This window comes from Acipenser ruthenus, chromosome 2 (assembly GCF_902713425.1).
Source record: "Acipenser ruthenus chromosome 2, fAciRut3.2 maternal haplotype, whole genome shotgun sequence".
NCBI classification, from domain to species: Eukaryota; Metazoa; Chordata; class Actinopteri; order Acipenseriformes; family Acipenseridae; genus Acipenser; species Acipenser ruthenus.
Window position 1 is genome coordinate 96,672,256 of NC_081190.1, and position 12,540 is coordinate 96,684,795.

The following is a 12,540-nucleotide window of genomic DNA, read 5'->3' on the forward strand; positions in this document are numbered from 1 at the left end:
CTTTACCTTGATTGCTCCAGTAAAAACCCAACTGTATAAATGGGTAATTGTATGTAAAAATAATGTAATATCTTGTAACAATTGTAAGTAGCCCTGGATAAGGGTGTCTGCTAAGAAATAAATCATAATAATAGTTTGCATGTGGTGGTGTTATTGCATGCAAACACAACAGTACATCACTGTCATGCCTGCTGTATTGAAATAATTATTTCATCATGTGGTTTTTCAACACTTCATATTTATTTTCCCTAGTACTTCTTTTGCAGTTCCCCATAACTATTATTTCGATGCTAATAGAAGAGTAAAACAAAAACCTCTCAAATAGTTTTTGAATTTGCACATCATATTCAGTGGGACATGCTATATGAGCTTCAATCTGCAGATATCCATAGCTAAGTGCTTCCCCCCAGTTGATGCTTTACCTCCAGGGAATCTCTCAACAAAGTGAATGAAATTAACTCAAGGAATATCTAACACAACCTGCTACGCTATTAAAAGCATATAGATTAAAAAGCAGGGGATAATAACATATGTTCCAACAGATTCATAGATTCAGTAGACTAAGGACAATTAGACAAAACTGTCAGCTGTAAAAAAAAACAAAAAAAACAAACTGTCCTTACATACATCTCTGTATACTTTTATGTGGGATATTTCTCTTAATTAAAAGTTGTTGTATGATCTATTGAAAGAGTATACACAACAATGTCTCTGTGTAAAAAAACATGATTGTCTCAGAAATACCACCACAAACATTTAGCTCCTATTATAGCTTAGCAAAAAAAAAAGAAAAAGGAAAGTGCTGTAATAACATTGCCAATGTCTACCAAGTATAGCTTTCTTTTCTACAGAATTAACGAGTCTTCTTACAGTTTGCGAAGAAGGTCTCTGCATAGTGCTGTCTTGTGTAAATTTAAATGAAGTCTTTAGTCATTAAAAAAGAGAAAGTTGTTGCCAAGACTGTCCGGGACCCAGTTCTGTTTGAAGTTCCATAGACTTGCTGTCTTCCTCTGTGCTACTCCTATAAATAAAATAAATAATTTACATTAGAAATATCACACACACACACTGACGGAATAGTAGGAAAACACACACACACACACACACACACACACACACACACACACACACACACATATATATATATATATATATATATATATATATATATATATATATATATATATATATATATATATATCCGCTAAAGCAGAAATTGCCTTTACAAAAACAGCAATTACTTCACATTAATCTCCACAAAGTAATATGAACATTCTAATGCCACCCATTTCATCCTCTCCCACTCATTACCCATGACTGACGTTGACAAAAAGCTATTCTCTATGCTGAACTTTGACAAACTATTAATCAACCCCCTATTACTGTTGTTGGTAGCTGTTTGCTTCTGTGCAACTGCCAATTCTAAAGAGGGCCGACTGAGGATGGCTATTTTATTACAACAGTTTTTATGGGAGGACGTGCAAATTTTCTGGAGTCCAAAATGCACGTCACTCACGACTTCTTTTCCCTTCATTGCGTTCAAATGAAATTACCAGCAGCAGACACCAGCGGTTCAAAGAGCTGGTTTAAGAGTTTGAATGACAGTAGTAGCTTTTACAACAAGATGTTATGCATTAGTTTAAGGAGTAAGTTGCAAGTTAAGGGGAGCTACGGAGGCTGCAAGATAATCAACAGTGACAAGTAAAAGGATCAGAAATGAGATGAGTTTATTGTACAGCCTATATACTTACCAAAGGTCTGAAATTTAAAAAACAAAAACATTCAGTATAACAATTTGGGGACTGAGTATTTGGTTAAAAAATGATAACCATTTGGATAAAAAATACAGCTGTAAATGTTTCACTGATTATCACAGATCTACAACACTGAAGTTGTTTTTCAGGGTTTGGATTAGCAATAGTCTGTTTGAGCTTTTTTCTGAAGGAATGGACTGAGCTCTTACCTTTAAATCTTTAAATTGCTTCTGGTTATGAGCATTTATGTAACTGAGTCGTGATAGCGTTGAAGCACATTTAGAAAATAATAATGAGTGATAAAAAGAATGATCAAAAGCAACAGACCCATTATAAAGTTGAGCAGGTAGAAATGTGAAAGGAGGAAATATCTAGTAATTGATAGGAAACATTATCCGCTAAAGCAGAAATTGCCCTAACAGTGCAGAAATGGGCATTTAATCAATTTGGTTCCTCTGTCTCACTAGAAACTATTAGTGTATCTCATAATCTGACCTACTTTGAACAGCTGCAGTTCTGGACTGTTTATTCATATAAATACACACAGATTAAAATAATAATAATCATCATTTAAACATAAAACTATATAGTAAATGAATAACATAGAGGAATGCGCTCAACTCTACAGCTCATTCATTTTAAATAATCAAGGGGGTACATTTCAAGGACTGTCATTCAAAACATTTTTAATAAGCCATGGATTACAACTACTTTTTCATTTTTTTCAGCAAGACTCAGACTCCCTATACAGTCGCTCTTGCCCCTCCCCTCCTGCCTCTGTAACAGCTGCTCTTGGTGTTGTATCGTGTGTGATGATGAGGGGTTTTTTTTTGTAACAGATGGCCAGGGGAGAGCTGGGGATTGTGCCAGCGCGAGCTGGGGAATGTGCCAAGTCCTGCAGTGAGTGAGTGCTTTGAGTTCCAGCTCGCGTGCCTTTCCTCTGCCCTCTGCCCTAAGTGGCGCCAGCAGGACTTCCCAACTAGAGTTCTGAACATCTGGAGTCTGGGACTGCCAGAGCGAGACAAAAAAAACTACTGAATCAGCTTACACTGGGATAACACACTGGCCATTATACAGGCAAGTTTCGGGATGCCTCAATGGTGTAAAAGACACTGCACGTACAAATTATATTTATATTGAGAATAAAATATAACACACCAGCTGACTAATCTACACATTTTGAAATCAATAAAAAAAACCTTGACAAAATATCAAAGAAAACAGACCAGCTCGCTTTCCCTAGCATCTTGCCCTGAGATGCAATATCAGAAATAAAGAGTATACTCTAAGTAAAGTTTTTCTTTTGTTTAAGTGCTGAAAATACTGTGCAATGCAAGAACAACTTCGTACCAAGCGTGGTTGAAAAGTAAAAGGCCTATTTTGTACTATGATGACATAATTGGGCCCACTAGAAAACGGAATTTAAAAACATCAACAACAATGAATCACTTCATAAAATAACCTGTCAAGTGAGACAGCCAGATAACTGTGTTACTGATATTCTAATTAGAATGTATTACAAATACTATACTACATTAATAATTATGCTAAAAAATATCTAAAATCTACACTTCTAACTTAAATATTATTATTAAAAAAAAACAAAAAAAAACACCTGACCTAGGTGCAGTGATCTTTTGATTCATTGTTATATATATATATATATATATATATATATATATATATATATATATATATATATATTTGTTTAAATTGATATACATAAAAACACGCTCAGATCAATTAAAATGTATTGCATTTTTATTAATATGCAAAACTACATTACGGTCAGATCATTTTTATCACTTCTTTTTCATAGTTTGGGTACGAAGGAGTTAATTAAAACAACAAAATCTGTGTTTAGAACAACACCTAATGGAACAGCATTGCAGATCTGAATGAGAATTTATAGAAAACAGGAATATGGTCTCTTAAAGGGAGGACAATGGAACGCCAGATTAATTAAATACACAGCTGGCAGAACGCCTGGATGGTGGCCAGATGTCTTAAGTTCGATGTATGGTAACTTTATTTCTCAAAGAAATTAATCTGTAATTTAAAAATCTGTGGCTGACAAAAAACAGGCAACAACAGTCGGCTAATTTTATGGATGAATTTTGCTATATAATTATTATTTTAAATGAGAGTAAAAAAAAAAGTCCAGATTTAGAACTTTGAACATCTGGATTCTGAGAGTGCCAGAAAGGAATCCAATGGGCTAACTTCCTTTTGAAATAACTAACATCAAAACTGACACTGGATATAATAAACAATAGCAAATACTGTTCCTACAAATATTTAACACATTTTTTATTACAAAGTCACATAAACATCTGGATCCTGGAATTACCAAATGCAGGAAGGTATTCACAATATTAAACTATATGCTGAAGAAACATTATCTATTTAGGAAAGCTGGACTATGTTTGGGAACATCTGCTCTGTAGGTCATGTGTTTTTCTAAAGTTTAACAAAGATTAATGATCTGATTCAGCATTCGTTTTACAAAGTAATATTACATTCCACTTTACATTGTAAAATGTGATTTGTATGTAAAAGTTTATTCATTACTGTATGTAGCACAATCTTACTGTATGTGCTGAGCTTTACTTTTTGTATCATAGTTGGATTTATTTGCTGTTTTTCGCTTACTGCTATGACTACTACTAATAATACTACTACAGAGTAGCATACTTACAGTACACAACGTTTAATGGTATTAATTATACATCTTCCATATACAAATGTAACTGCTTTAACTACTAACTACTAGTAATAACAATCATAATAATAATAATAATAATAATAATAGTGGCAGCATCAAACATCTGTACTCAGTAAGAGCTTCCTACTGGATTATATACAGTGCTGTAAACTCAGTGCTACTGTAACATCACATATCAGCAGTGACATCATCTGCTTACAAACAAACAGTTATTACTAAAAAGTGACATTCACCCACTGCTTGTGTTACTCTTTCCTCTTTACAGTCACATCACTAACTGAAGCCAGGTCTGACTGAGACCAGCGAATGTAGGGTACCTTGCAAACATTACCACCCTTCATATTTATACTTCCTTGTACCCTGCAATGCCGAAACCATCATTTTCCTAAGGATAAACTGACAATTGCGGTTTCTTTTACCCTTTCGCCCTGATATTATATTAAAACGTGTTAGAAATGTGTTTTCAACAACAGCGATGACTACTGCATACCCGTAATAATAGTGGGATTACATTGTGTACATGTGTCTGTAACCAGATGTTATGATGATCACGCCTTCCCTGTATTTACCTGACCTCAGCACCACATTACTGGATCCTCAGCTAATGCACTATCCTTGCACTACTATTATGTAATTGTAGATATAAATGGTTGTAATCCTAACTTGTTGCATCTTTGTAGTATAATTTTCACTTCCTGTAAACTATACTGTATTTAAATAGAGATTTCTCATCGTAACCCTGTACTGCCCTGTAACACCTGTAAGATAAACGCGTCTGCCAAATAAATAAATAACAATAGTAATTTATAGTTATTAGTTAAAGCGTCAGTGTTAACATGAAACCTTCTTCTAGACGGGATCTCATTCATCCATTAAAAATCCCAATGACTGATTGTAAGCCATGGCATCTGGATCTAGGAGAATGCTGCAGGAAGTTCAGTTCAAGTTTATAGAACTCCCATTGTCATAAAACTGCACAAAGACATTAATCTCCTCTTTTATTCGTCGTGGCATTTTTTTGTCGGAAAACTGGCTGAACATCGAGTTTCCTTTCTAAAGACGATGAAGATTTCACTTAAGTGGATCTTTGTTAAATAACCCAAAAGAATGCAGTCGGTCATGTCTTTGGAGCTGCTACTCTATATCACTTCATGGATAAGGATACAGCGTTTAAGCTGTGAGGTTGACATGTTTTGATTGCAGGTACTTTATCCAAAGAACTTGAGAAAGATTTTCAGTCGAAGGTTTGTCAACTAAAAGTTGTTTTCGGTAATACTGCCTGTATAAAATAAAACACGGTTGTTACTATAGTACATTTTACCGATACATTGCCACAAAATAGACATGAACAGTATTTGAAAATACATACATGTATAATCACAATATAAAGAATTTCCATGTTCTACCACTTCATATCAAACACTATTACAAAGCAAGTTTTATTGTGTAGTTTAAAAAGACTGGAAGCTTGGTCTATGTGGGAGAATGACCTTATAGTTACCTCTTAAATAAAATAAAAAAAATAACTATTCATAAACAGCAGTGAATCTTTGCAAGTTATCCAGCATATGATGGGCAACAAAACTGAAACTAAACTATTCGTTGTCGCAAGAACTGATGAATGGTGCCCATGTTGAGCAGTTAATGTGTGTGTGTGAGGGGGGGGGCACCACTATTTATTCTGGGTGCCAGTTCACATAACAACCATAGAATTCAGTTAAAGGGACCAAGCCCCTGTGATATCCTGGAACAGAAATGAGCAACTCTGGCCCTTCCTGACCAGATCTTTGTTCCATCCAACCATGTTTTTAACTGTTTAATTGAACTCCATCCGGGTCCTCATTAAGCAGTTAAATATTTCATACCTGTTAAAGCAGACTGGCCCTCCAGGTCAAGAGTTGCCCATGCCTGGGCTTCATTTTGTGCCTCCACCTGCCATCCTGCTCTGCAGTGGAAGCAGCTGTGTGCAGTGCCGTGCCAAGGGTGCTCCAGGCCCGGTTTGAAGACTCAAATCCCTCCCACCCCACCCCACAAAAACAATCAACACTAAGTACTTTTAAAAAGGGACCTTCCTAGCATTCTCTGAAGCACCGTCTAATTAGCTCATCCCAGTCTATCCGCCTGGCTTCAGAGTTCTCTATAGAGTTAGTCAGAAGGCATATCATGTGTATAAACCCATACCTTTCTATAGAGCCACCCTGAATCATCATGTGTATAAACCCATACCTTTCTTTAGAGCCACCCTGAATCATCATGTGTATAAACCCATACCTTTCTTTAGAGCCACCCTGAATCATCATGTGTATAAACCCATACCTTTCTTTAGAGCCACCCTGAATCATCATGTGTATAAACCCATACCTTTCTTTAGAGCCACCCTGAATCATCATGTGTATAAACCCATACCTTTCTTTAGAGCCACCCTGAATCATCATGTGTATAAACCCATACCTTTCTATAGAGCCACCCTGAATCATCATGTGTATAAACCCATACCTTTCTTTAGAGCCACCCTGAATCATCATGTGTATAAACCCATACCTTTCTTTAGAGCCACCCTGAATCATCATGTGTATAAACCCATACCTTTCTTTAGAGCCACCCTGAATCATCATGTGCATAAACCCATACCTTTCTTTAGATCCACCCTGAATCATCATGTGTATAAACCCATACCTTTCTATAGAGCCACCCTGAATCATCATGTGTATAAACCCATACCTTTCTATAGAGCCACCCTGAATCATCATGTGTATAAACCCATACCTTTCTTTAGAGCCACCCTGAATCATCATGTGTATAAACCCATACCTTTCTTTAGAGCCACCCTGAATCATCATGTGTATAAACCCATACCTTTCTTTTCTTGGACCTGCCCTCTGCCTGCAGGGTTCTCGTGCACAGCTCCACACATTCTGAGAAGCTTGTGTTGCTGTGATCTGAAGTGTAGTCAAGATCAGCAAGCTGGGCTAAGGAGAGGATGTAGTTGCAGGCTATTCTCAGAATGGCCAGCTTGGACAATTTCTGACCATAGGAATAACAAGGAACCTGCAAAATAAAAAAATAAAAAAGAAAATTGGAAAGGTATCTTCCTAGTTTAATATTTGAAGACCTAGGGGGAAATGCATTAGAAGAATAATACATGTTAGGCTCCCTAACACAATAAAAGAAGCCTAAATATGCTGTACAGTAAGTACATTACTTTTGCATACTGCTAGTGCTTTATGAGTTTGGCTCACTTTTAATAAATGTCCTTCAATCTGTCTCCCCAAGAGAATGCTGTAACAAAATGTGGCTATCTGCTTTAGAGCTGAAACAAAACAGTTGTGTTTTTAGGTTGGTCTTCTAGGCTGTTAAAAGTCAAATTGATACATTGTCCCAGAAAACCAGTCAGATGGTCAACAAACCAATAGTGACTGAGTTTGTGTACAAAAAAGTACAGAAAACAGTAAAACAAATCTAGCAAAAGTAACCTGAATATTGAAATATCTAAAGTATTACTTTAGGGGTTTCCGTCAAGCAATCCATCTTATATTCAAGCCTTTGTACACAAAAGAAATGCCAAACACCACAACATGGAAATCTCGTAATCAAATGAAGCACATACTTGTCACTAGCATTCAAAAGAAGCTTATGACCAAATGTCACTCCTTTTCCTGCAAAACTCTGATAAAAATGACTGAGTAATGGAACGTGTCGGGCTGTTGGTTTAGGCATGAAGAAATCCTTCACTTCTATATAGCAGGTTCCGTTAAGACCTGATCAATGGCAGCTGATAAACTCTTTGGTAGCCAAGACGATATAGGTTACGATGGATTCCTCAGCCCAGGTCTTAGTTGACAGAAATCCAGTAACAAAAAAAAAATGTACCATTGCAAGTGTACTGTAGTTTCTCTCAAAGGCCACTAATTGAATAAGAACTGAAACAGAACTTTCCTCCCATCCCTCTCCTCTGATCAAGGCCACAAAGAGCCCTTTGTCGTCACACCCAGCAAACTGGAACATTTTTTATCAACTTTAAAAGGTAAAAAAAAGAAAACAATAATGGTAATTGAAAGATTTGATGGCATGAAAGAATGGCCTGTTTTATTTTAACATATGGTACGACACTATTAGGTCACCGATGAGTATCCCTATAGACTTCACTGTGTCATCTGCCTATGTGGTAGCCTGTGTCTTCTAAAAATGGATGGCGTTACAGCAATACCTTGCGTACATTTTTACAAAACGTTTTGAAACTTAGTAGGTAGACAGATAGAACCAAGGTCCAGAACCGTACTGAAAAGCAGACAGAGTGCACATTTCTACATTGGTTAACTCAGGTTTCACTTTACTGCTATGACTTAACATTTTCACAGAACAACCTGAAACTTGGTTGAAGGTCAGTTTTGAAAAGCATACTGTCACCAGTAAGAATCAACCTGAGAGTCAATTCATATACCCACAACACTATCACCAAATGCTGACCTGTCACTTTAGCAAAAGCTTGGAAAATGTGGAGCATCCTAAAAACACCCATTACACTTTCGGAAAGTGACATTAACAGACAGTTCAGCCTTTCAATGGTTGCCACCAATAACATTTTTCTTTTTCTTTTTTATAAATCACCAAAGATTAAGTCTTGTTAGATTGTTTCATCTTGTAATTTACAGATCTTATTTTTGCACTGGGAGTTGAAATATTTCAGTGTCCCGCAGGGACAGTGGAAGGTTGGCTCAGCATAAACCCTTTGGATTCATATTGAATCTTCACTATCTCATTACTTTTCCAGAAAGTTTCCAAAAGGATTATATATATATGTGAGTGGCTCGATTCCAAGAACTTCCATTTTGTTTTACATCAGCTTTTAGAGCATTTAATCAATGAATATCATTAGCTGTTAACACCATTGACACTTTTTTATTGTCTGCCATCCATCTAAATTACAAATACATAAAACATCAGGCCACAAAAAGCCAATAAAAGTCAGTAACAAAGGGCAAAATGTGTAAACTGATAATAGGAAGTGGTCATGTAATCTCAGTTACATCATCAGATGAATAGGCAGCTGTGGCTATGGGTGCTTATTGAATACAGCGATCTGCAGTGTTCCCTGGCTGGACGGCTTTCGTGACCTGCACTGTAAACAGCATCAGTGAGAAAGTTAGAAGAAAACTAAATAATGTGGAGACATTATTACACTGAAGTGATAATTCAGGTGTTCTTAGTTTAGTAGATAACATGACTATCCGTTGCCTTTTACTAACTACACATTATACAGTACCTTCTAGAGAAGGACTGTCCAGGTGATGCCTCTTGAGCCATATACTGTACGGCTCCCAGAGCTTCCCAGTACTGTACGGCTCCCTGAGCTCCGCAGTACTGTATGGTTCCCTGAGCTCTGGGGTACTGTACGGCTCTGAGCTCTGCGGTACTGTACGGCTCCCTGAGCTCCACGGTACTGTAAGGCTCCCTGAGCTCCACGGTACTGTACGGCTACCTGAGCTCCATGGTACTGTACGGCTCTGAGCTCTGCGGTACTGTACGGCTCTGAGCTCTGCTTTACTGTACGGCTCCCTGAGCTCCACGGTACTGTACGGCTACCTGAGCTCCATGGTACTGTACGGCTCTGAGCTCTGCGGTACTGTACGGCTCTGAGCTCTGCTTTACTGTACGGCTCCCTGAGCTCTGCGGTACTGTACGGCTCTGAGCTCCGCGGTACTGTAGGGCTCTGAGCTCTGCGGTACTGTACGGCTCCCTGAGCTCTCCGGTACTGTACGGCTCTGAGCTCTGCGGTACTGTACGGCTACCTGAGCTCCACGGTACTGCACGGCTCTGAGCTCCGCGATACTGTAGGGCTCCCTGAGCTCCACGGTACTGTACGGCTCCGAGCTCCACGGTACTGTACGGCTCTGAGCTCCGCGGTACTGTACGGCTCTGAGCTCTGCGGTACTGTACGTCTCCCTGAGCTCCGCGGTACTGTACGGTTCTGAGCTCCGCGGTACTGTACGGCTCTGAGCACCGCGGTACTGTACGGTGCTCTGAGCTCCGCGGTACTGTACAGTTCCCTGAGCTCCGCGGTACTGTATGGCTCCCTGAGCTCCGCGTTACTGTACGGTTCTGAGCTCCGCGGTACTGTATGGTTCCCTGAGCTCCGCAGTACTATATGGCTCTTTCGAACTATCCCACTGAAGGATATCTGTTATTTTAGGTGGGAAGCAAGTGCAGCCACAATGCAGATGCTGTGTCTTTAAGAGCAGTACACTAGGTATTTCCTAGCAGACCTGGGTCAATTGTAATTATCATTACAATTACAGCAGAATTGTTTACTGAAATTACAATTACAATGCCATTTGGTTCAATTACAGTTACAACGATGTTACAGTAATTACAATTATAATTACAATTGTACTAAAAAGTAACACAATTACACAAATTAACATGTTTACTCGAGTTATTCTAAATAACTAAGCAATAATCACAGCTACAAATACAGAAACATACTATGTAACTTATATAACAAATGGGGTGACAAAAAGTAGTTGAAAATACCAGAATAATGATCGAATGACAAATAAATGAGTAACTGAACTGTAATGAATCAATTATATGGTATAATTACAATATAAATTACGCAGGTGTGCCAAGGTTCACCTACAATTACATTAACACTCAGTCCAGGTCTGTTTCCTGGGTACTGTATTTACTGTGTCAGCTTGTTTAATACTGGAAACAACTGCCTACTTAAACTGCACTGTAAACGATCTGATCATACATTTCAATAGGAATGCCTGAATCTTGTGTTGAAGTAGAAACAGTGACAGCTGTTACTGTTACTAACAAAAACTGGTGTTGAAATGACAGATTCATCTCATTGTGGATTAATGTGCATCTAATCGTTAAATCACCTTAACTGTAGCTGATGTATGATGTCACACACTTATGATATCTGCACGAATAGGGGAGTAGAATTATGTTTTCAGCGATGGGGTATAGTAAGCAAATGGCTATTTAATCTGCATTGTATAATTTTAATTACACAAATATGTAAAACAAACAGAAATTTAATTAAACTCCCTGAGTGACAGAAGGGTAACATACCCATTGCACACTGAATATTAATACCTGTTTCCTAAGGGCCTCAAATGCGGCACTGATGGTATGCACTCTGGTCCTCTCTCGGGCATTAGCCAGCAGTCTTCTTGTCTGCTGCATAGCTTTGATCTCAGTGCCGACGCCAGCAGTTTCAAGCAGCCGTTTCCTAGGCGATGCGGTGGGGTCGCTACTATTACTTATGTACGAGTGCGCTACCTGTGAAACTGAAGAGTACGGAATTTCTGGAGGACGCTGACACAACACAATCCTCGACTGCAAAGACTGCTGATGTTCAAACTCGGTGACTTGTACCGACCTGGGAAATTGTTCTTTAGTTGTGGACGCGGCTGATACAGAAGCGGCGGCGGCGGCAGCAGCAAGCTGTCCAGTCAAAGCGGATAAATTTGCAGCCCTCATATTAGTAATAGTGTTTGGGTTTCTCCTGAGGTCGATTACATTATCTATGCCAGCAACAGCTCTCTCCCGTACAGTTTCGTGATGCAAGTTTCTCCCGGTCCTTTCTGTCAGTCCACTTAACACATGCTCATCCATTTGTGGGTCCTGTCTAAAACCTTTACCGCTGTTTGAATGTTTCAACGCATCTCTGCTTTTCCTTTTCATCTTCTTGATGCCTTGTATCTCCGTTGCACAGAGGGGTTTCCATTCCCCTTCACTTATAATATGAGAGTCCTTTGTTTTTTTTTTTTTTTTTTTAAGTCCTTGTAAAACTGAAAGCAAACTAAAAAAAAAAAAAAAAAAAAAAAAAAAATGTTGCTCTAATCAAAATTTTATTCTCTAAGACTGTGCGGCGGCAGCTTGTAGAGTCCTCTGCCTTGCCTGCAGTGGGCGTGTGTGTGTGTGTGTGTGTGTGGTTCCAGTGGATTCACAGTGTAATTTGAAATCTCTGCCGCATTGCCAGCATTTTTGTGAATTCAAGGAGATCCATCTGTGTTTATTTAGCTTCATCTTACACAGAAGCCCGTGTTG

The 12,540-nt window shown here is 38.3% G+C and overlaps 1 protein-coding gene across 1 annotated transcript; it reads right to left on the reverse strand.

Annotated features, from left to right (window-relative positions):
• Window positions 1-218: 218 nt before the first annotated feature.
• Window positions 219-12,281, reverse strand: LOC117408839 (transcription factor atoh8-like). The gene is made up of 3 exons (XM_034014184.3): window positions 11,584-12,281; window positions 7,336-7,527; window positions 219-1,021 (listed from the first exon to the last, which is right to left on the reverse strand). Exons 1-3 carry the CDS (start codon window positions 12,172-12,174, stop codon window positions 1,016-1,018), a joined length of 789 nt encoding a protein of 262 aa, XP_033870075.3. The 5' UTR covers window positions 12,175-12,281; the 3' UTR covers window positions 219-1,015.
• Window positions 12,282-12,540: the final 259 nt, after the last annotated feature.

Excerpts from the sequence above, each read along its gene's own strand:
- LOC117408839 (XM_034014184.3), bottom strand. The coding sequence starts at position 12,174 with ATGAAAAGGAAAAGCAGAGATGCGTTGAAACATTCAAACAGCGGTAAA. Across the intron at positions 7,528-11,583 it reads TTGAGGCCCTTAGGAAACAG|GTTCCTTGTTATTCCTATGG; the intron begins GTATTAATATTC and ends TTTATTTTGCAG.